The 18,693-nt window shown below is 52.2% G+C and overlaps 9 protein-coding genes across 9 annotated transcripts; 4 read left to right on the forward strand and 5 right to left on the reverse strand.

Moving 5' to 3' along the window:
* Positions 1 to 62: 62 nt before the first annotated feature.
* Positions 63 to 2,119, reverse strand: PHATRDRAFT_42763 (predicted protein; the record flags this gene model as incomplete). The annotated part of the gene is made up of 1 exon (XM_002177170.1): positions 63 to 2,119. One exon carries the CDS (start codon positions 2,117 to 2,119, stop codon positions 74 to 76), a length of 2,046 nt encoding a protein of 681 aa, XP_002177206.1. The 3' UTR covers positions 63 to 73.
* Positions 2,120 to 3,716: 1,597 nt separating this feature from the next.
* PHATRDRAFT_6934 (predicted protein) lies at positions 3,717 to 4,079 on the forward strand (the record flags this gene model as incomplete). Its single annotated transcript, XM_002176674.1, has 1 exon — positions 3,717 to 4,079. A coding segment is annotated over one exon (363 nt), but the record flags the coding sequence as incomplete, so codon positions are not given.
* A 3,195-nt stretch (positions 4,080 to 7,274) lies between these two features.
* Positions 7,275 to 8,401, forward strand: PHATRDRAFT_9609 (predicted protein; the record flags this gene model as incomplete). Its single annotated transcript, XM_002176675.1, has 2 exons — positions 7,275 to 7,410; positions 7,569 to 8,401. Coding segments are annotated over 2 exons (969 nt in total), but the record flags the coding sequence as incomplete, so codon positions are not given.
* Positions 8,402 to 8,657: 256 nt separating this feature from the next.
* Positions 8,658 to 9,700, reverse strand: PHATRDRAFT_42765 (predicted protein). Its single transcript, XM_002177171.1, has 2 exons — positions 9,512 to 9,700; positions 8,658 to 9,327 (listed from the first exon to the last, which is right to left on the reverse strand). The coding sequence occupies exons 1-2, from the start codon at positions 9,584 to 9,586 to the stop codon at positions 8,866 to 8,868; spliced, it is 537 nt and encodes a 178-aa protein (XP_002177207.1). The 5' UTR covers positions 9,587 to 9,700; the 3' UTR covers positions 8,658 to 8,865.
* A 610-nt stretch (positions 9,701 to 10,310) lies between these two features.
* PHATRDRAFT_31831 (centrin-like protein) lies at positions 10,311 to 11,028 on the reverse strand (the record flags this gene model as incomplete). The annotated part of the gene is made up of 3 exons (XM_002177172.1): positions 10,311 to 10,681; positions 10,786 to 10,909; positions 11,026 to 11,028. 3 exons carry the CDS (start codon positions 11,026 to 11,028, stop codon positions 10,311 to 10,313), a joined length of 498 nt encoding a protein of 165 aa, XP_002177208.1.
* A 390-nt stretch (positions 11,029 to 11,418) lies between these two features.
* PHATRDRAFT_8670 (predicted protein) lies at positions 11,419 to 13,681 on the reverse strand (the record flags this gene model as incomplete). The annotated part of the gene is made up of 2 exons (XM_002177173.1): positions 11,419 to 12,055; positions 12,138 to 13,681. 2 exons carry the CDS (start codon positions 13,679 to 13,681, stop codon positions 11,419 to 11,421), a joined length of 2,181 nt encoding a protein of 726 aa, XP_002177209.1.
* A 482-nt stretch (positions 13,682 to 14,163) lies between these two features.
* Positions 14,164 to 16,683, forward strand: PHATRDRAFT_42767 (predicted protein; the record flags this gene model as incomplete). The annotated part of the gene is made up of 1 exon (XM_002176676.1): positions 14,164 to 16,683. One exon carries the CDS (start codon positions 14,164 to 14,166, stop codon positions 16,681 to 16,683), a length of 2,520 nt encoding a protein of 839 aa, XP_002176712.1.
* A 78-nt stretch (positions 16,684 to 16,761) lies between these two features.
* Positions 16,762 to 17,413, reverse strand: PHATRDRAFT_31834 (predicted protein; the record flags this gene model as incomplete). Its single annotated transcript, XM_002177174.1, has 2 exons — positions 16,762 to 17,125; positions 17,208 to 17,413. 2 exons carry the CDS (start codon positions 17,411 to 17,413, stop codon positions 16,762 to 16,764), a joined length of 570 nt encoding a protein of 189 aa, XP_002177210.1.
* A 681-nt stretch (positions 17,414 to 18,094) lies between these two features.
* PHATRDRAFT_31835 (predicted protein) lies at positions 18,095 to 18,550 on the forward strand (the record flags this gene model as incomplete). Its single annotated transcript, XM_002176677.1, has 1 exon — positions 18,095 to 18,550. The coding sequence occupies one exon, from the start codon at positions 18,095 to 18,097 to the stop codon at positions 18,548 to 18,550; it is 456 nt and encodes a 151-aa protein (XP_002176713.1).
* Between the last annotated feature and the right edge of the window lie 143 nt (positions 18,551 to 18,693).

The raw sequence follows: 18,693 nt of genomic DNA on the forward strand, positions 1-18,693 counted from the left end.
ATACGTTAGATGTGTGGTTTTAAAAGAAATTATTACATAAATGTTTGTGTCGAATTAATTTTCAGGTCGCTTATCAAGTCATGACTAGGTCGGGAAGGGTTCCCTCGTCCGCCGTGTGGTTGGATTCTGCTAGAGATGCTCTCTGTTTATGGTCCGAATAGCCATCTCGAGTATTGGTGGTGGCCAAAGAGATTCCATCCTTTTCGTTCTCGTCGTCAAGAACCAAACCGTCTTCGTCGTCGTCCAACGGTAGCCGGTACCGTTCCCGCCGTCGAAAGCCCGATCTCGTCAGCAAACACACCGTCCCAACGGACCCCACCGCGGCACTCCCCACCAGCAGCATCAACAAGGCCAGAAAGCCTCCAGGACTCGTCACGACACGTACGGCCTGGTTCACGGTCTCCGCCACCGCATCCGCCGTGGGATACCGTAGTCGACAGTCCCAGTCGGGTGTCGCAAACGGTTCGACGTGATCCAGCAGAACCTGAATATCGCAAAGCTCGGCGTCGTCGGGACAGTCGTCCATACGGGACGTCAAAACTTGACCGTTGTACACCAATCGAAAGGCGTAGTCGGACGGGTACCGCGTCCGATTGGCGACCCCGTCTAGATTGATGGCGTGCACTTCCAGGACGAGCAAACTCGCGTACGGCGCCCAGATTCCATCCCACACGTGCGGACCCAGCGACGCCAGCATTGGCATGATGGTCGTGTCGTGACCCGAGTACAGTGCCAGCTTCGCTGGGGGACGGACCGGACAGCACACGGTCGCTTCCCCGTGGACGATGCCCCGGACGACCGACACGACTTCGTGCCACAGTGGTTGCATCCCGAGCTTGGCGTACTCGGCATCGTTGGCCCCGTACACCATCGTGTAGGATTGGACATCCCAGTCGTACAATCGTTGGAACAAATCGACGCCGTACTCGGAAGTTTCGCGCCGCACGTGATCGCGCGGTGCGTCGTGGAGTGCCCCGGTCCGACGCGTCGGATCGGTGCCACGGTAATCGTTCACGGCGTCGGGCAAATCCCGATCCGTGCACATTGTTGTCATCAAACAATCCACCGCCATCATGTCTCCCTCAATCCGCAGCACGTCTCGCATAAAGCGCCGGAGTAGGAGCGTTTCGGCCGACCGTTCCACGGCCCGGTACGCATTGGACGCGGCGAAGCGTTGGCGGAGTTCGGCCAAACGCGGACACACGGCTTCGTTGGGATCCAGGACGTCCCGTGCACGATCCGCAGTGTGCAAGGGAATGACGGGGTAGGAACCGTGTGTGTCGACGTGCGCGCGTATTTCGGGACCCAACAGGCCGCGCAACAAGACTTGACCGGACATGAGGGTGCGTTGGTCATCGTCGGCACGGTACCACAGATTCGTATCCGACCAGGGCACCGCTGCAGTCGTGACGTCCAACAGGCGCATGCGGGGATCGTGATTTTCGCGCGACGCGTCGTACACGTAGGCGTCCCGCAAATGCTGGCCGTTGGTGAGTTCCTGTGCGTATCCTCGAAGCAAGAGCTGTCCAAGTTGACAGGTTCCGTTGAAATAGTTGGAGAGACCGTGTTCCGGATGCTGCAAGGCGTCGTAGCGTTTTTCGAAAAGAAACGTGGCGTTCGGGTCGTTGCTGGATGCGGCTGTGCCGTCGGTGGATGGTGGCGGAGCCAGGTAGGTGGTCAAATCGCAATCCCAGACCCCCGTCTCCTTGCTGGCGGCGTATCCTTCCCAACAGTTGAGTCCAGATGTCCAGGGCGTCCGAGCCCCGTGACGGATAATGACCGACGCGTGCTCCAATCGCGATTCGCCGAAGGATTGGTCGGCATTTGCGAGAGGCGGAATCGTCCGCAGCGCCATTTGCGAGGGTGTGGAACAATACGGGGGATAGAAAGGATATTTTTGGTACCAATCATCGGGACTGTTGGATCGTTGAGCCTTACATAGTATCGGTAGTATGCAAAGGACGAGAAACCGCAAAGAATGCGGCATGGTAGTGTTGATGACGGGTTGTGTCGAAGAAGATTCACAGTCAACAACCCGATCTGACCGGACGTGCCAGTACCCATGGTCGACCCGACCCGGTTTTCTCTCCCACGAGTCACGAGGTTCTTGGACCACCATAAGAATCTAATATAACCCTACCCTGCTTTACATGGCTCGTCCTTCCTCCGGTACGACGCACGGTTCCTTATTTCGTGTAGACTTCCAACGGGGGGGGTAGGCAATATATAGAGCATGTCGTATAGCGCAGAGCCCCTACCGCCGACGGCACGGGTGCGTTGTCGGAAATGGCGTTCCTGGTTTCTCGCCAAGGAGTCTGTCTGTCTCTCTCCTCCCCGGCATTCGTTCCCACCCTACCGCATCGTTCCAACATCCGACGACTACAAGGCAACGTGTACCCAATACGTACGTGTCAACGCACCATTGCCATTCGCGATTTACGTTTTAGAACACCCGTCCATTGCCACCACTGCACTCTTGTCGTCGCATGAAGCCGTCGGGTTCACCATTGGCGGGTCAAGCTCGCTCCAGTCCCCGCAACGGTACTCCTTCGTTCGTTCGTGATCGGACACAACAACAACAACAACGCCTTGTTAGTAGCAATACGCCAGGATCAGCGTCTCGGGATGCCTGGAACGAGGCGTCGTCGGTGACGAGCGACGGGGCATCCTCGGCCGTTTCGGTGACGAGCAGCTACCGACACCACCACGGTGGACCCTTCATGTCACCACAATCGTATCCTGTGCCACAGACACCCCTACCGGTCCTCGTCAAGGATGCGCAACACAAACCCAAAACTCTCGGAAGTTTCGGTGTCCTCGTCGTGGGGTTGGGTGGGGCCAACGGTACGACCATGCTCGCCGGTGTACTGGCCAACCGACTGGGCAGGCACTGGTACGGACCAAAGGGGGAACCCATGACACCGAACTATTACGGATGCATTACCCAATTGCAACAAAAGGGAGTGCACGGCGGAGTGGGCTACAAGGATCGAGTTAAAGGGCTCGCCGATGCCTCCATGGCTGCCATTGGAGGATGGGTACGTTCCGTGTTCCGTATGCAGGCGGGGAACCTGTCGCTGTCTACTGGTTTGTGCGTTGCTGCTTTGATCTACGCTATATTGGTACCGCTCACTCAATGCAGTTTTTTACTTGCTGTGCTCGTTCGTTTCTCTGTCTCTCTCTCTTTGCTACTCGCTTTCTAGGATATACGTCCCACTCCACCGGGCGATGCCTTGTTGGCGGCACAAATTCTGGATTACGATCTGGTCCGCCAAATGAAGGACGAAATGAACAAAACCAAAGTATTCCGGGCCGTGTACGATCACCGTTTTATTGGAACATCACAACACACCACCGCCACACACGTACTGACCAAGGAAGAAGCACCGAACGATGCTGAAGCTCTCAAATGCTTGCGTGCCGATATCCGGTACTTCAAGTGGCGTAACGGCGTGGTCGGTCACACGACCGTCATATGGAGCGCCAGTGTGGAACCCAACTGTGAATTACTCGAACACTACTCGGCGGCCAAGGATTTACTGGACGCCATTGACTTGACGGAAGACGAACGTGGTGGTCCGCTACCACCGTCCATCTTGTACGCCACGGCGGCACTGTTGGAAGGGTGTTCCTTCATCAACGGTGGCAGTCAGAATACCTTGGCTTGTCCCGGTCTGAACGATTTGGCCCGACAACAGTTGGGCGTGTACTGTCTGGGCACGGATTTCAAAGCGGGCCAAACCAAATTCAAGACAGCGGCGGTGGAGTACATTCGAACCATGGGACTCAAACCGAAAGTGATTGCCTCCTCTAACCATCTTGGCAACAATGATATGCGCAATTTGTCTACCGCCAAGACGGCGGCCAGCGCCAAACTTCGAGTCAAACACGATATCTTTTCAGCCTGGCAAGAAGACGACCTGGACCACAAAGTAAGCATTATGTTTACGGAATTTATCAACGACGAAAAGCGAGACTTTGTCGAGTACACCAGCCTCGGATTTTTGGGACAAACGCATACCATGGTGACGTACACCAGGGCGTCCGATTCCGTTTTGTGTGTGCCGCTCATGTTGGATGGTGCAGTGTGGTGTGATTACTTCTCGTCGCGAAGCTGGCCCTACGAAAAAGTGTCCAAGGCTCTCGCGTATCTCTTCAAGGTACCGGAAGGTTCCGCCAAAGGCGTTGACCCTGGCTTTTTTCGACAAATGCAAGAGTTGGAGACGCAAGTGTTGGCCGCGCATCAAGCCAAGGTTGGTAAGAAGCCGGAACAGAGCTCGGCGAAGAAACGCGTCCGTATCCGTCCGGAGGAAAAGACCACCGAGTGGGCCATTCCGCACGATGCTCGAATCGTTTGCGCTGGTTTAGCCTGCGTTGACATGCAGCTCAACCAAGCCAGTGGTGGAGACGGAGGAGAGAATATTGAGAGTTTTGAGGGAGAACACAGTATTGGTGGTGGGAGCGTAGCAATGGCTTGCAAGACATTGGCCAGACTGTGTCACGGAGCCCCGCTAGACGATGGCTACATGCAAGTGACACCTCCGGTAGTCCATTCTGTGGTGCCCCTATGTAAAATCGGTAAAGACAGCACTGGTGATAAACTTATTTCTCTGCTGGAGTACTGCGGCGACACTTGTCGAAATGTGGAAACCAAGTACATCAAAACGGCTCGGGAAAAGGATCCGCACGCCCGGACGGCGCTGTCGGTGTTGCCCATATACAAAGACGGACGGCGAGGATGCTTCTTTGATGCCGCTTCGAACTCGACCTTCTCCGCCCGGGAAGTGGTCGAGATGATAGGAAGTCTTTCCTCAGGATCGTCGGGACCTGTGCTAGATACATCACACATGTCGTTCGATGACATTGAAAACTACCACGCTGACTTGGAGCAGATGACCCCGATCTACGGAGCCTTTTTGTTCGGCTATCCGCATTTGCTTCCCAAAATTCAGGGCGAGGCACTCGCCCAAACGTTACTGGAAGCAAGAAGCAACATGATTGAAGGAGGTATTACCGTACTTGATTTGAACGGCGTCCCAGAAACCACATTCCGTATGACAAATTCGTTGCGGTCGGTGACGGATCTGAGAAACGATCCGGTCATTGGTGCGGCCCTCGAGCACGTGGATATTCTGCACCTCAACGAAGACGAACTCGCGTTGCTGACCGGGTGCACGATTCGAGGCACGCCCGGAACGCAATCGGAGGATGACTACGCTATTGCTAGCGCCGTGAATCTTTTTCTGTCGTGCGGCGTAGCAGTGGTAGCCGTGACGCGGGGACGCAAGGGTAGTTTTGTCAGTTGCAACGATCGCGAACGTTTCCGCCGGAGTCCCACGCTCCCGACCTCTTGGATTGACGGTACGGCCCATATTGGTGCGGTGGAACTCGCTCCTTCGGCGTCAATCAATGGCAACGGGGCTGGCGATGCGTTCACTTCGGGTTTGCTGGTGGCCGCCATGCTGCGCCATACGGGCATGACCGTCCCGCCGCCGCCGCGGGCCCACAGCGGTACAGGATCCCCGGCCGTGTCGAAGCACTCGCACGAGCGTGCGGGATTTTCGGGGCCTTCCAGTCCTTCACCGAAAGCGAAAAAGAAACTGACACCGTACACTCTGTACATGCGAGAAAACTACGTGACGTTGAAGAAGCAATGCCAGGACGACAAGAAAGCGATCTTTACAATGTGCCACGAACTGTGGGAAAACGAGTCCGCCGAGGTCAAGACGTTGTACGATCGGCGCGCGAGTGAAGAGAACGACGCGAACGAGCAAAGTGATTCCACGACGGTACTTGACGCGATGGAAACATTCGATTCCATCCGCCTCGACACGTCCCACCAAAGCTCGGTGGACGAAGGCGTACCGCGCAATCTCTACATGACCAACCGATCGTTGAATCTGGAATCGGCCGTACAATTCGCGAGTCTCGTGGCGGCGTACCACATTGACGCCAGTACGAGAGATCGCGCCCACATTGATGTGAGTCAACTGATTGAACGAGCCATGGTGTTTCCATCCGGTCTGGAGGAAATTTAAGGAAATTGGAAGTTCGTGCTATAGAGCAAAACCACGAATGCGTTCGCGCAACGCCGGTGGACGATGCATCCGTTTGGAATAGAAAAGGGTTCTTGGTAGGGTGCTGCCGATTCCTTCACACTCCGCACATTGGCACTCGCAGCCAACGAACGCTAGCCTCATTCTATAAATGTAAAACAGTCCAGCTCCGTTGGGGCTATGGTCGGAGCGAATTTTGGTCCCGTGAACCAAGCCCCTCGAAAACAACGGTCTCCCTCGAGCCAAAAGTTGGCAGGCCCTCGTACACTACGATCCGAATGCTAAGTAGCCCCTGTGTCGCTAAACCACCCTGGCCTGGTTGGACCATTCTTCTGATTGTAAGCAGTTTGTCATTCCCGGTACTCGGTTGTGGTTGACAGATCGCTTGAACCATACATTCGTGCCCTTTCCGAATTTCCCTAAGTATTCACAGATTTACATGTTTTCCTATTGTCGCGTTTTCCGACCGTCGATAAATCACAGACATATCCCCGGGAATTCGATCCAGTCCAACCCTATCGACAATCCAGTCCGGTAGCGGGAGATGTATGATACCGTGGGTGGAACCCACGCGAATCCCTGGACTCGTGATCCGCAACCACACGACCTTTTCCAGTCCCGTTCCTTCGGGATGCGGACGCGGGCCATGCCTGCTTCGCGTGGGACGAGTGGTACGGACCGTTTCTCAACGGTCGTTAGGGTGAAGGAGGTATCATGTGGTAGTTTCGTCGTCCGCGAATTCTGTCCAACGGGCAACCGGAATCAACAGTGCGGGGTGGATCGATTTCGTACTCTTCCCTTTCCCTCACCGTCCGAACCGAAAACCACAAACAGAAAAAGGCGGAGGCTGTCTCGTAAACGATCTTGACTTACAGTCAACCGCACGTTTACTACTAAACCTCGACGAGTATTGATTGCTGTTCGTTGGCATTTCCTTTACTTGGTTGTGTGCTTGTGTGTTTTTGTGTGTGTAGTGTTTCATCGTCAGGAAACAACCAACAATTACAACAACAGACCGAATCGAATCACGTTTCCGGTTCCATCATTACTTTTCCCCAACCCGATTCCGCCAAAGTTCGTTCCACGACGATGCCTCCGTCCAAGAAGGAAATGATGGATGTGGAATTGGCCCAACCGCTCGTACACCACAAGCACGGTGATTACTCCGACAGTACCCACAATCCGCCATCGCACCCTCCGGCCAACCACAATGCCGTCGTCAAACACGGGGGTGGTCTCATGTCCCCCAGCAACGTCAAGGCCGTCACAGCCTGCACTCTCTACAGCTTTTGCAGTGTCAGTATGATTCTGGTCAATAAGAGTCTCGCCAGTAGGTACGTACCCAACGACGGATGTGTGTTTGTGTAGAAGTGTGCTACGATTGGAACTGTTCCAATTGGAAACACCGTGTGTCTATTGGTTTGGTCCGTTTCAGAGGCAGAAAACAAACGTGGACTCACCCGCTCTTGTTACTTTTATTCCGAATCTGTAGTTACGGGCACTTGTACCAAGGTGACTTGAACGTTCTCCTCGTTGTCTTTCAAGCCGTCACGGCGGTCGTGTGCGTCGAGATCTGCCGCAAAGCCGGCTGGGTGGAATACCCTCCCCTGACCTGGGCCGTGGCCAAGTCCTGGGCTCCCGTCAATATCTTTTTCTGTCTCATGCTCTTCACCGGCATGGCGTCGTTGCAATTCAACTCTGTACCCATGGTTACCGTCTTCAAGAACGTTACCAACATCCTCACCACCGCCGGAGACTACGTTTGTTTCGGAGCACGGCCGGAAGGACTGGTTTACGTCGCCTTTGGGGTCATGCTTTCGGGTGCCGTTGCCGCCGCCTGGAACGACGTGGAAATCACTCTCGTTGGTCTCTTTTGGATGGCCATGAACTGCGTCGCCACCTGCGGATACGTGCTCTACATGAAATTCGCTACCCAGTCCGTCAAAATGTCCAAATTCGGCATGGTCTACGTGAATAACGTACTCTGTATCGTATTTTTGTTGCCCGCCGCCTACGCGCTCGGACAAGTGGACATGTTCTGGAACACACCGGATTTGCACACGATAGATTACGGCATTAAGAACTTTTGGGCCGGCTTTGTCGGATTCTTTTTGAATTTCGCCTCGCTCAACTGCGTCCAAACCACCGGACCCACCACGTACGCCATTGTCGGATCACTCAACAAGGTACCCGTTGCCATGCTCGGGTTCTTTCTCTTTGACAACGTCATTACTCCACAAACGTGGTTCTTTATTGGTGTCAGTATGTGCGGAGGATTCCTCTACAGTTTTGCCAAGATTTTCGGAGGCCGGCCGAAGGTAACGGCCCGTCAAGATTCCGAGTAACGTAACACGATTATCTGCTTCCCGAGGCCCTTCGCAAAAGACCTTTTTTTAAGGATAAAGTGGTAATCTAACAGTCCATGCGTGTGTGTGTGTGCGTATTTGTGTATTTAATGTTGGTATGAGGGTGTAGATAGACGTTGGTGACGCATGGATGATGCACGTGTGTTTGCAATGAGTGGAAATTGCTGTGCCTATATCAGTTCTAGCTACGCGACAATTTCTGTTGAATTACGCATGCGCACAACACACAAAAGTTGAACGCCAACGCCGAATACGAATTACGTTATTTTAGCAAAACAAAGATGTCGAGACCGAAACGAGAGAAATACTCGTTCCGATTCCGCCAGGGGTCATCGCAAATGGGTCAAGGGTAATGGAAGGAATTGGGCATGAAAGGTGCATAGCACACCGATCATGGCCAGGAAATAACTCAACATGTAGGCGTTCCGCCCCCTACGCTTCTTTTAGCGGCCACGCTTCAGCGACTTTTCAATCTCCGCGTACTCCTGGTACAAACGCTTGCGTCGTTTCTCCGGGAGCGGGTACTTGAATCCGTACGACGTGTAGTGTCCAGCGAGTACGTTGATACTAGTGTACAAGGTACTGAAAGAGGGTTTGCCAGCCACCTTGGGGAAACGACGGTAGTAGGAGACAAAGTCGACCATTTCCTTCTTCATGTTTTTGCCAAACTCTTCCATCTTCTCGGATCCCTTGGCCATGCCGGTGGCCACCACCATGTGTTGGCGGACCTTGACGGCGTCCTCTTCGTACTTGAAGGTGAGTCCCCAATCTGTGGGGAACTCGTAGTCGACGGTCTGGGGAGGGACGACAATCTCGGCCAACGCCGCTCCCGGTAGCGTCGTCGCAATCACCGCGGCACTGGCGGTTTGCAAAAAATTGCGACGCGCCGTAACCGACGAAGAATCCTGAAGGTGGAAAAAGGTCAAAACGTCACGAGTAAGTCAGTGAAACAGCGAAAGGAAGGATTCCCAAAACGAACGAGTGTGGTAGCGAGAATGCGATGAGTCCGCGGTCCGAACGACTCGAGGACTCTCGCAATCCACGAGATTGATATCATCCTACACACACACAAACACTGTGGGTACGTACGGGCATCTGCATCGGTGTGAAAGCCGATGCGCACGTTGTCACGGCAGCGATTAGAAAGAGAGACGTCTTCATCATGGTTACAATAGGTTAAATGGTGATGCTTGGATAGTTGCTTGGTTGCTTGGTTGGGTGGGTGAGACAGGCTGTGTGAGTCAACGAAGGATACTGTGCTCAGATATAATACGGTGATGCGACTGTTCGCAACTCGTCTCGGGTGGTGGTTGATTTTTTTGGATTGACTTTTGACTGTGAGCTGTCCGGGTCCGGGTGGCAGCAAAAATCACCGCCAAGCGTATGTAGGTGTAGACGCGTACGTAGAGTGATGGGTTGTGTCCCGTGTCTTTTGCTGATGGAAAACAATACCGCAATCTTTGTCGTGCGCCACCGTTACGAGTAGCACCGTGGAATGACGTATGTCCGTCTGTAATTCCATCAGAGTTCCCGGCTCGCGGACAGGCCAGCGAGTCGCGTACGACTGAATACCGGTAGCCAGGGTTGGGACTGTGCGCCTGGACTTTCCCGAGCGGAGGGACAGAATATGGGCGACTACCCTCTCTAGTAGAGGTAGGTATAACACAGTAGGCACTATCCATAAAAAAGCAACTTGTCATGTCTCGAGTCGGCTCGAAGACTAGCGAAAGGTTGATGAGGACTCGAGAAATGGAATAGACTCCTCTCTAGAATTTGAAGACCACCGTATAAGTTGCCGTGCGCTTACATTAGTACTAGAGCAATGCACAACATCAAGAAAGAATGGTCCCAGACACCATTTCCTACTCGCACATCATTTACGGTTAGTTTACAAATTAATTTCTCGCGCGAGTCGGCAAATACTCGTGCGGTTCAACAACCCGTCACCGGTGGAATCCACTTCGCGGATCATTTCCTCCAAATCGTCGCGGGTGACGGAATCTCCCAAAAATTCGGCCGCTACTCGTTCAAGATCCTCCAACACAATCATCCCCTTGCCGGCCTCGTCCAAAAGGTCAAAGGCGCGTTCCGCACGACTCTGTTGATTCCATGCCGCCACCGTCAGAGCCTCCAAATTACCTTTGGTCGTCTCCGTATCCGACTCAGCCCAACAGGACCGTACGTCGCTGGTGGTGACGGCGCACAGTTCCAACTTGTTCCGTAAATTTGTTTTTATCCATGTCACGTTCTCCTCCTTGTCTACCAAACAAACAAATTAGACAAAGTAATACACAGGCCGTTAGATGCAAACGTGGAAACAATATTGGTGTGCGTGTATGCGGGGAGACTCGTGTGGGTCGTACCTTTGGAAAAGTCGGTATCGGCGAACAAAGCGTTCATGGCTTGTCGGACGGGCGGAGGCACGTCGGCGGGAGGGGCCGCTGGTATCGCGGTCCGTGCCCGTTTGCGTGTCCGTTGTTTCGGGGGCTGAGCAACAGAGTCGATCCGAAAAGGTCCATGTCGTGCAACGCGTTCCAGTAGTGTGAGTGACACACAGTTCGTACTCACGTGATGTGCACAACGAAACTGTGGAAATTACTTACCATGGTCCTCAAAGTGATTGATTCATTCAAATGACAACGAAAGAAGTGAGCTTGCAACGATGGGAACGGGAAAAGAAACCTGTAACTAGAATATATATATAAGTTTTGTGTCTTTTGAGCTATGAAAATGGATCCGATATGATGTAGGTGGTTAGCATACTTGCCTTTCACGCAGGATACCCGGGTTCGAGTCCCGGTATCGGAACACTTCTTTTTGTCATCTGCAACTTGCCTTTTCGTTAATGTAAAGTTCTAGTGCATTGCTCTTGAGAAGAATAGTGGAGAGAAGTTTCGCTGACTTGGGTCGTTCAGGTCGGTAGCGGTCGACGTGTATCGATGCATCATCATACAAGGCTGCTAATGTAAGTATATCGTGCCCTATCGTTTAAAATCTTAAACCAACCCATTGTGGCGTAGGAGAGCATCTGGTGTTGGTTCACGACCGCGGAATTGTTTGAACACTTGCATGGGATCGACACCTCCTCCCAAACTCAAGACTGTATCCCGGAACTTTCGTCCCACTTTCTTAACTTCTTCTTCGTTGTCAAGGCCAACTTCTTCGAACGCCGAGAAGGCGTCGGCCGACATGACTTCGGCCCACTTGTAGCTATAGTATCCCGCGCTGTAACCACCGGCAAAGATATGCTGAAAGGTGCACAAGAAACGATCCTCGGGTAACGGTTCACTGTACGGTGTGTACTTGGCCGCCATACGGCGGTGGACGTCAAAGACGGATTCGCCTTTTCCACTTTCGCCAGCCTCCGGGTCGAAGTTGGAGTGCAACTCCATGTCCAATTGACCAAACAGCAACTGACGACAGGACATCATACCAGCATTGAACGTCTTTTGTTCACAAAGCTTATTGAACATTTCCTCGGGCATCGGCTCATTCGTCTTCCAGTGCTTGGCAAAGCCGTAAATAGTGGGTCTATCGTAACACCAGTTTTCCATGAACTGTGAAGGCAATTCGACGGCGTCCCATTCGACGCCGTTGATGCCAGCCACATCTCCCACTGAGGCAGTGGTTAACCTGACGTAGCAAGCAGGTGCAACGCGTTAGACATGGAACACCTTCTTTTCCAAAAATTTCCTTACACACATTGTCCACTTACATGTGCTGCAGACCGTGTCCGAATTCGTGAAACAAGGTTTCGACCTCACGAAATGTCATGAGAGACGGCGTGCTACCGACCGGTGGAGACCCGTTGCAGGTCAGGTAGGCTACAGGCACGTCGCGTTGTACGGCTTCCGACTTACCGACACACACATCCATCCAGGCACCGCCGCGTTTGTCTTCAGGACGCGAGTATGGGTCCAAAAAGAAACTGGCAATGTGCTTGCCGGAATCGGCGTCGTACACCTTGAAAAAAGAAACGTCCTTGTTCCAAACTTCGGCGTCGCCGTCCGCTTTCTTGACTTCAATGTTGAAAATACGCTCAACCAGCTGAAACATACCATCCAGAACAGAGGGCAAGGCAAAGAACGGACGAGTTTCTTCTTCGGTCAAATTGAACTTCGATTCTTTCAACCGTTCGCTCCAAAAGGTGGAATCCCACGGCATCAACTTGTCGAGGTTCTCCGTGCTGTATTCCTCGCCACCCTTTTCCCGCGCCAACGCCGTGATTTCAGCAAGCTCCTTTTCGGCCGCTGGCAAGGCTTTTTCCGCAATCAGATCGGATAACTCACGGACAGCTTCCACCGACGGTGCCATTTTGGAAGACAAACTGAGTTGGGCGTAGTTGTCAAAGCCCAGAAGCTTGGCAGTTTCTTGCTTCAGTTTGAGAATCTCGTACAAGAGTGGTACATTATTCTTGTCGTTACTCTGCTCCGACGCCCGCTGAATGCTAGCCTTGTAGACCTGTTCGCGTAACGCCCTGTCCGGAAGGTGACTCATGACGGCAATGTAGGACGGCATGTCGAGAGTAATGCGCCAAGGTCCTTTGTTGGCGTCCATTTCCGGGACCTCCTCATCTTCCTTGCCATCTTTGGATTTCAGTGAATTGATGTGCGCTTGGGCCCACATGGCCTTGGCGGAATCGGGCACGCCTTCCAGCTTACTGCCGTCTTCGATCGTGACGCTGAACGCCTTGGTTTCGTCCAAGACGTTGTTGGAAAAGGTTGTACTCAGCGACGCCAGTTTCATTTTGATTTCGTTGAAACGTTTCTTGTCGTCACCCTCCAACCCGACACCACCCAGTGTCATGGATCGTAGCGAACTCTCGACAGCCCGACGTCTCTGGGACAGTGCAAAGGAAGCGTCATCCGTACTTTTGATCTTTTCGTCAATGGCCGAGAGCGCGTCGTACACCGGTTTGCTCTGACGGAATTTACTCATGGCTTCCACGATTTTGGGCTGATTGGCCTCGTACGCTTGCCGGAGTTCGTCTCCATTCTTGACACCGTTCAGGTGTCCGGCGACGCCCCAGGCGTAGCCGAGGCCGAACTGCATGCGTTCCAGTTCCGGCAAGACGTCTTCAAATTCCATACTACCGGATGCTTGCGTCAGTTTTGTCTCGAAGGAATCAAAATCCTGATTCATCTTGGACAAGAGATCTTCCACGGCAGGTGTCAGATCGGTGGGCTGAATGGAGGCGAATTTGGGCAAATCCTCCTGCTGGAGGAGCGGGTTCGCCACGTCGACGGATGCGGTCGACATGGTGCGGGAGGAGCAAGTGCGGGCAGCAACGGGAACGCTACGGGAGGCAGCAACACGAGTGAAGGCACGGGCCGAAGAACTGAACCAGGCCATGTAACCAAACGCGTGAACGTTGGCAAGTTTCATACTAAACGCACGAGAAATGTAGGCATTCGAACCGACCGGGTCAGCGTGAGGGAGAGTAGTGTGTGTGTGTGTGTGTATAATCGCGAGGAGGACGACAGAATAGGATCGAACGAGATCTTTCTGTCATCGTCATGGACGCGGTACGGAGTCAGACGGGATTCTACAGGACTCCGTCACGGGACGGACGCCAAGGAAACACACTCGTATGATGACGTGGACCAGGTTTCGGTAGTCGCTTTTGGTCTGTCGTGCCTCAAGTTCCACGTTTCAACTGTTCGCGGTATATGGAATACAAGGTGAAACCCGACATGGGACGGACACCAAACATCAAAAATACTCCCCTCCCTGCCACGACCATGTCGATCTCACACAAAAGTGCCCAACCGTACGCCCTAGCCCGAGTGATCACCTTTTTATCTCAACGCTGGAGGACATGTTGGTGTCAGTCCATAGACCTAATCATTGCAAGCGTCAGCATCGTTGATTGCGAAGAACTCACGGGAAGTATGCGACTCGAGACGGATCCGCAAAGGTCTGCTGGCGGTATGATGATACTCCTGATGATGAATCACTTGGCTCGAACGACCGAAGCCTTCGGTACTCCTTCCTTGCTTCGATCCGATCTACGAAGCTTTGGTAGTTTTCCGAAGCCAAAATTTCGTTGGCGACCGATCAAAGGTGTAGGCATGGATGGCGATGGGGACGAAAATATCCAAGAGTTGTACCGACAAGTTGCCGCCAATGATCCGGAATGGTTCGAAGCGTTCGTGGCCGACGTTTTGGGGGACGATCAAGTTGATCCGGAATTGGTGCAGCTGGCACGGGACAGTCGCCAACAATTCGCAGTCGTTCCGGAAGCGTCAAAAGCAACGACCATTGACGCTGACGTTGTCGCGTCACGGCATAGCAGCAGTTCCGCACCGACGAGTCAACCCGATCCGGCAAAGGTGGAATCGAACGGGACGGCACAGAACGGTCAACCACAAAAGTCTACGCCAGTCGCCACGGCGATCCCATCATTGTCCATTTCAGCAAATACTGTAGAAGTCGAGACAGCCATGAATAGAGACGAGTCGCTGATGGTCGAAAATCTTACAACCAACGTCATTGTGGACACGACAAAAACAACGACTGGATCGGTGAAGCCAACTGACGACAACAAAGAAACTGGCCGGACTGGAAATAACCATGAGACATTGATCTCTGTTCCCAATTCTACAATCAGCATTCCCAATTCAACAATTAACAAAGCTGTCCGCCAGCAGGAATCCGATACCAGCTCGCCAGAGGTCTCCAAAGCACTGGTAACGTCCGTAGCAACGACCGAAATTGCCATAAAGCACGAGCACAACGACACCGTCGTTTCCGAGGCGTGTTCCGTAGAGGAAGCAAAGAACAGTACAAAGTTAAACACATTTGCATCAAACTCGAGTGTCAACGAAATAGCACAGGCGATGTATGAAAACGAAACGATTGAGAAACAAAAGGATGCTTCTCGAGTATCCGCGACGCTCGACGCGGACGATGAATGGCCAAGCTCGAGCGTCGTGACGGGAGACGATTCAAAACCAATCGCGTTGCCGGTGAAAAACCCGCGACTCGATAATTCAACGAAAAACTCTCTGGGCAAAGAAAAAAAGGAAAGTGGCGCCCACCAAAACAACCCACTAGTAGCAACGGAAAAGAAGACCGCTAAACCGGATGGTGGTGTCCGGAGAGGTGATGATGACCAGCCAGCAGACACCCCAACTCGGGCTACTACCACCAACACGGATTTTGAGGAGGAGTCAAATCTCATTATTTCCTACTTCTGTCCGACATTGAATGTTTGGCAAAAAGTACCGTTGTCAAAAATGATAGAGTTGGGTTACACGCAAAAGGATGTCATTTCTCTCGAAGCCGATGCGTTAGAGTTGATCATCGAAGAACAAGTCCGCAAGCCTTCGGGCGGTATTCCAGTTCGATGGAAAGTTCCAAAGGGAAGACGCACAGAAATTGCAATTCAAAACGCGGAGATGAACCTTCTTTCGGAGGAGGCAGATAAAGCCAGCAACGATCAACCACCCATTTCACATCGACCAGCGGGACAATTGGAAGAGGACATCAAAGGAGCGTTCATGGCTAATCCTCTTGGAAAAGAAAGATATGAAGAATCTTCTACAAGAGATTCTACTGGATCTAGCAAGCCCGCAGTCGCAAAAGGGACGAAACAAGAATCGACTGGTGATGCAACTGGAAAATACGATCGCAACGTGCCTGGGGATCAAAGGAGGACCCAAACTACAACGGAAGGCAATAGTGGCCCAAGGCCGCGAGTGGCCGCATCATCTAGTCGAGATGGTAGCTCAATACAAGACGAAACGAAAGATGGCAACCGTAGAAGGAGACCTCCGCCAGGAATTAGAAGGGGCGATGAGTTTCTAGACGAATCTAGGGCGACCGCTCCTCATGAGAGAGCGGAAAATACGGATCGACGGCAACGGCCTCGTCCACGTGAGCGTCGGAGCTCAGGGGAGAGCCGTCGTGAAAAAACAATATACAGTGGCCGCGGGTCTCAGCCGTCAAAGCAACGAGCGCGAGACGATCCCCCGTCGTCCAGTTCAGGTGTCTGGCCCGATATGGATACATTTCGAAGGCTCTTGAGGAACGAGGCTGGATTGCGACTCAAAATTTTAGGCGACGATTGGGCTGATGTGGTAAAAGAAGAGAGTGATTGGAGATTGAATCTCTATAAAGACTGGCTATGGACTGTGCATAACGGGATTGGGCGACCGGTTGTTGAGAGTCGAAGCGACCGCATGCGTCGACAGCGCAAATTTCGTGAAGAAGTGGGTCCACCGCCACGAAGATCCTCCAATAGTCGGTCCAAGCCATAGGTTTAACTCCGGCCAGCTTTAGGGCTCATTTTGAACAGACCTCTTTAAAAAGCTGCTAAATAATTCTAGGGGAAGTGTTTAATCGTCGGAAACCCAATATTGCGGGATAGCGCCCAAACCGATATCGGCGTCAAAAAGAGACCACGGCAAATTCTGCGCACCGGGCCACTCTGGGAACCAGCCGTCCTTGGCATGGCCAAAGGCAATCACATCGGCCAGCCCGAGCAAAAAGAGCAACACAAAAATGGAAGAGAACCCAATCAATTTGGATTTCAAGAGCTCGCCTTTGATCAGATCAGGATTCTCTCTGTAAGAATCCAGCTTTTCTTGTGCTGTCTCTGGGTTGCAAACGTCTGTCGAAGTATTAAGAGTATCGAAGATAGCACGAACGGTGAGTGGATTGTTGTTCTTGTTCGCCTCGGCAAAGGCAGAATAAGTCAAGCTATCAAACACGGATAGAAGGGTTGGTAAGAGACATATCCAAAATGTTACATTGCAGAAAACCACACCCATTTATCACATACTAGCCTCGATCCGCGAGAAAGTTGCCTTCTACGGGATACTTTCTCACAAGTTCTTCAACCGAAGGGCAGTCATCAAGGATCTTTTTTATGTCGGCAATGCTCAAGTCTTCTGGGTACCCACATAAAGGGTTTAATCCCAGCTTCTCCCCTCCAAGCGTCGGTCCTTTTCCTTTCAAGCCTTGGATTGTTTTAACATTGTTGTACATTCGTGGAAAGGAACTTCTAGCGATGCCGGCGCCGCCCGATGCGCCAAAGAACCACCTGTCGCCGCAAGGAATAGCCAGTGTCACAAGCAAGTGTTAGAGGCAAAGACAAGGGTTATTGAGCCCTGCCACTCGGTTCTTGTTACGCCATCGATTTACATACAGAAAGAAGGAGACACGTGCCGTGCCGATGTCGAGCTGTTCGACTACTCTGAGATGCGTCTGCGAATACAACAAAATCCAATGAGAAAAGACTGTTCATACTGGAGTCGAATTTACCTCATCCGGAATGTATCCTACCTTCGGTCGGAACGATGGCGCTCTGATCGGTGCAAAGGCACCAACAGCGCACGCGCTTATTAAAAGAATACCTGTGGACAGAAACATCACCATGGTCATCAAGACGAGAAGGTTCGTTGTGATCGTCTGGGCACCAGAGAGCATTGACCGTGAGATTGACTGGGATTGGCAAAAACAAAGGTTCAATTCTGACGTGTTTTTGGCGCCAATTCGAGACAGGACTCGATTTTTCCCATTTTTTGCATCGACAACTTGCTTTCTCGATCCACTCCCATGTTGACCTTGACCGTGGGTGCAAAGATCCAACAGTCCATCAACACAAATTCAGGTTCATTGTAACGTTGAAAAAGAATTTTTTTAGTAACTTGCGCCAGTGCCAACAATATGAAGACTCTGGTTTCGATGTTTGCTATCGCTCTTTCTTTCTTACTAATAGCTCGAGTGCAGCTCTCGGACGCCTTCGCGATGGCGCCAGTAACACGAGGAAATATGTGTCGCTTGGTGTCTTCTTCTCGAACAATCTTGTTCGATACTAGCATGGAGAAAGAGCGTCGCATGGGCGAACTAACAAAACCAGAACAGAAAGTGTTTGACATTATGGAAGCAATTCACAATTCCAAGTATCTATTCCGCGTTGTCGTAGTTGGCAAGGGAGCCATTCTGGAAACGACAACAGAACTCGGTCCCGTCATGAAAGTAACACAGTCTCCGAGTACCGGCGCCAATCTTATGACTTTTGCGTCGAAAGACCAGTCGACGGAATTTCATTTGCAGCTCTCCAACGTTTACAAAATTGTTATTACCGAAAACGAAACACCCGCCAAGGTTCTACGGATGTGAGATTATTGAACGAGAAGGGGGAGGCAATGTGCAGCTTGATTTTAAAAGAAGAATCGAATGACGCGGTCGTCTGGTATGACACCTTGGTTGCGGAACACGGACAGGAGATCCAGTTGTGAAATTGCATTCGGCTTCGCTATGGG

The sequence above is a fragment of the Phaeodactylum tricornutum genome, chromosome 1 (assembly GCF_000150955.2).
Source record: "Phaeodactylum tricornutum CCAP 1055/1 chromosome 1, whole genome shotgun sequence".
In the NCBI taxonomy this organism is placed as follows: domain Eukaryota; phylum Bacillariophyta; class Bacillariophyceae; order Surirellales; family Neidiaceae; genus Phaeodactylum; species Phaeodactylum tricornutum.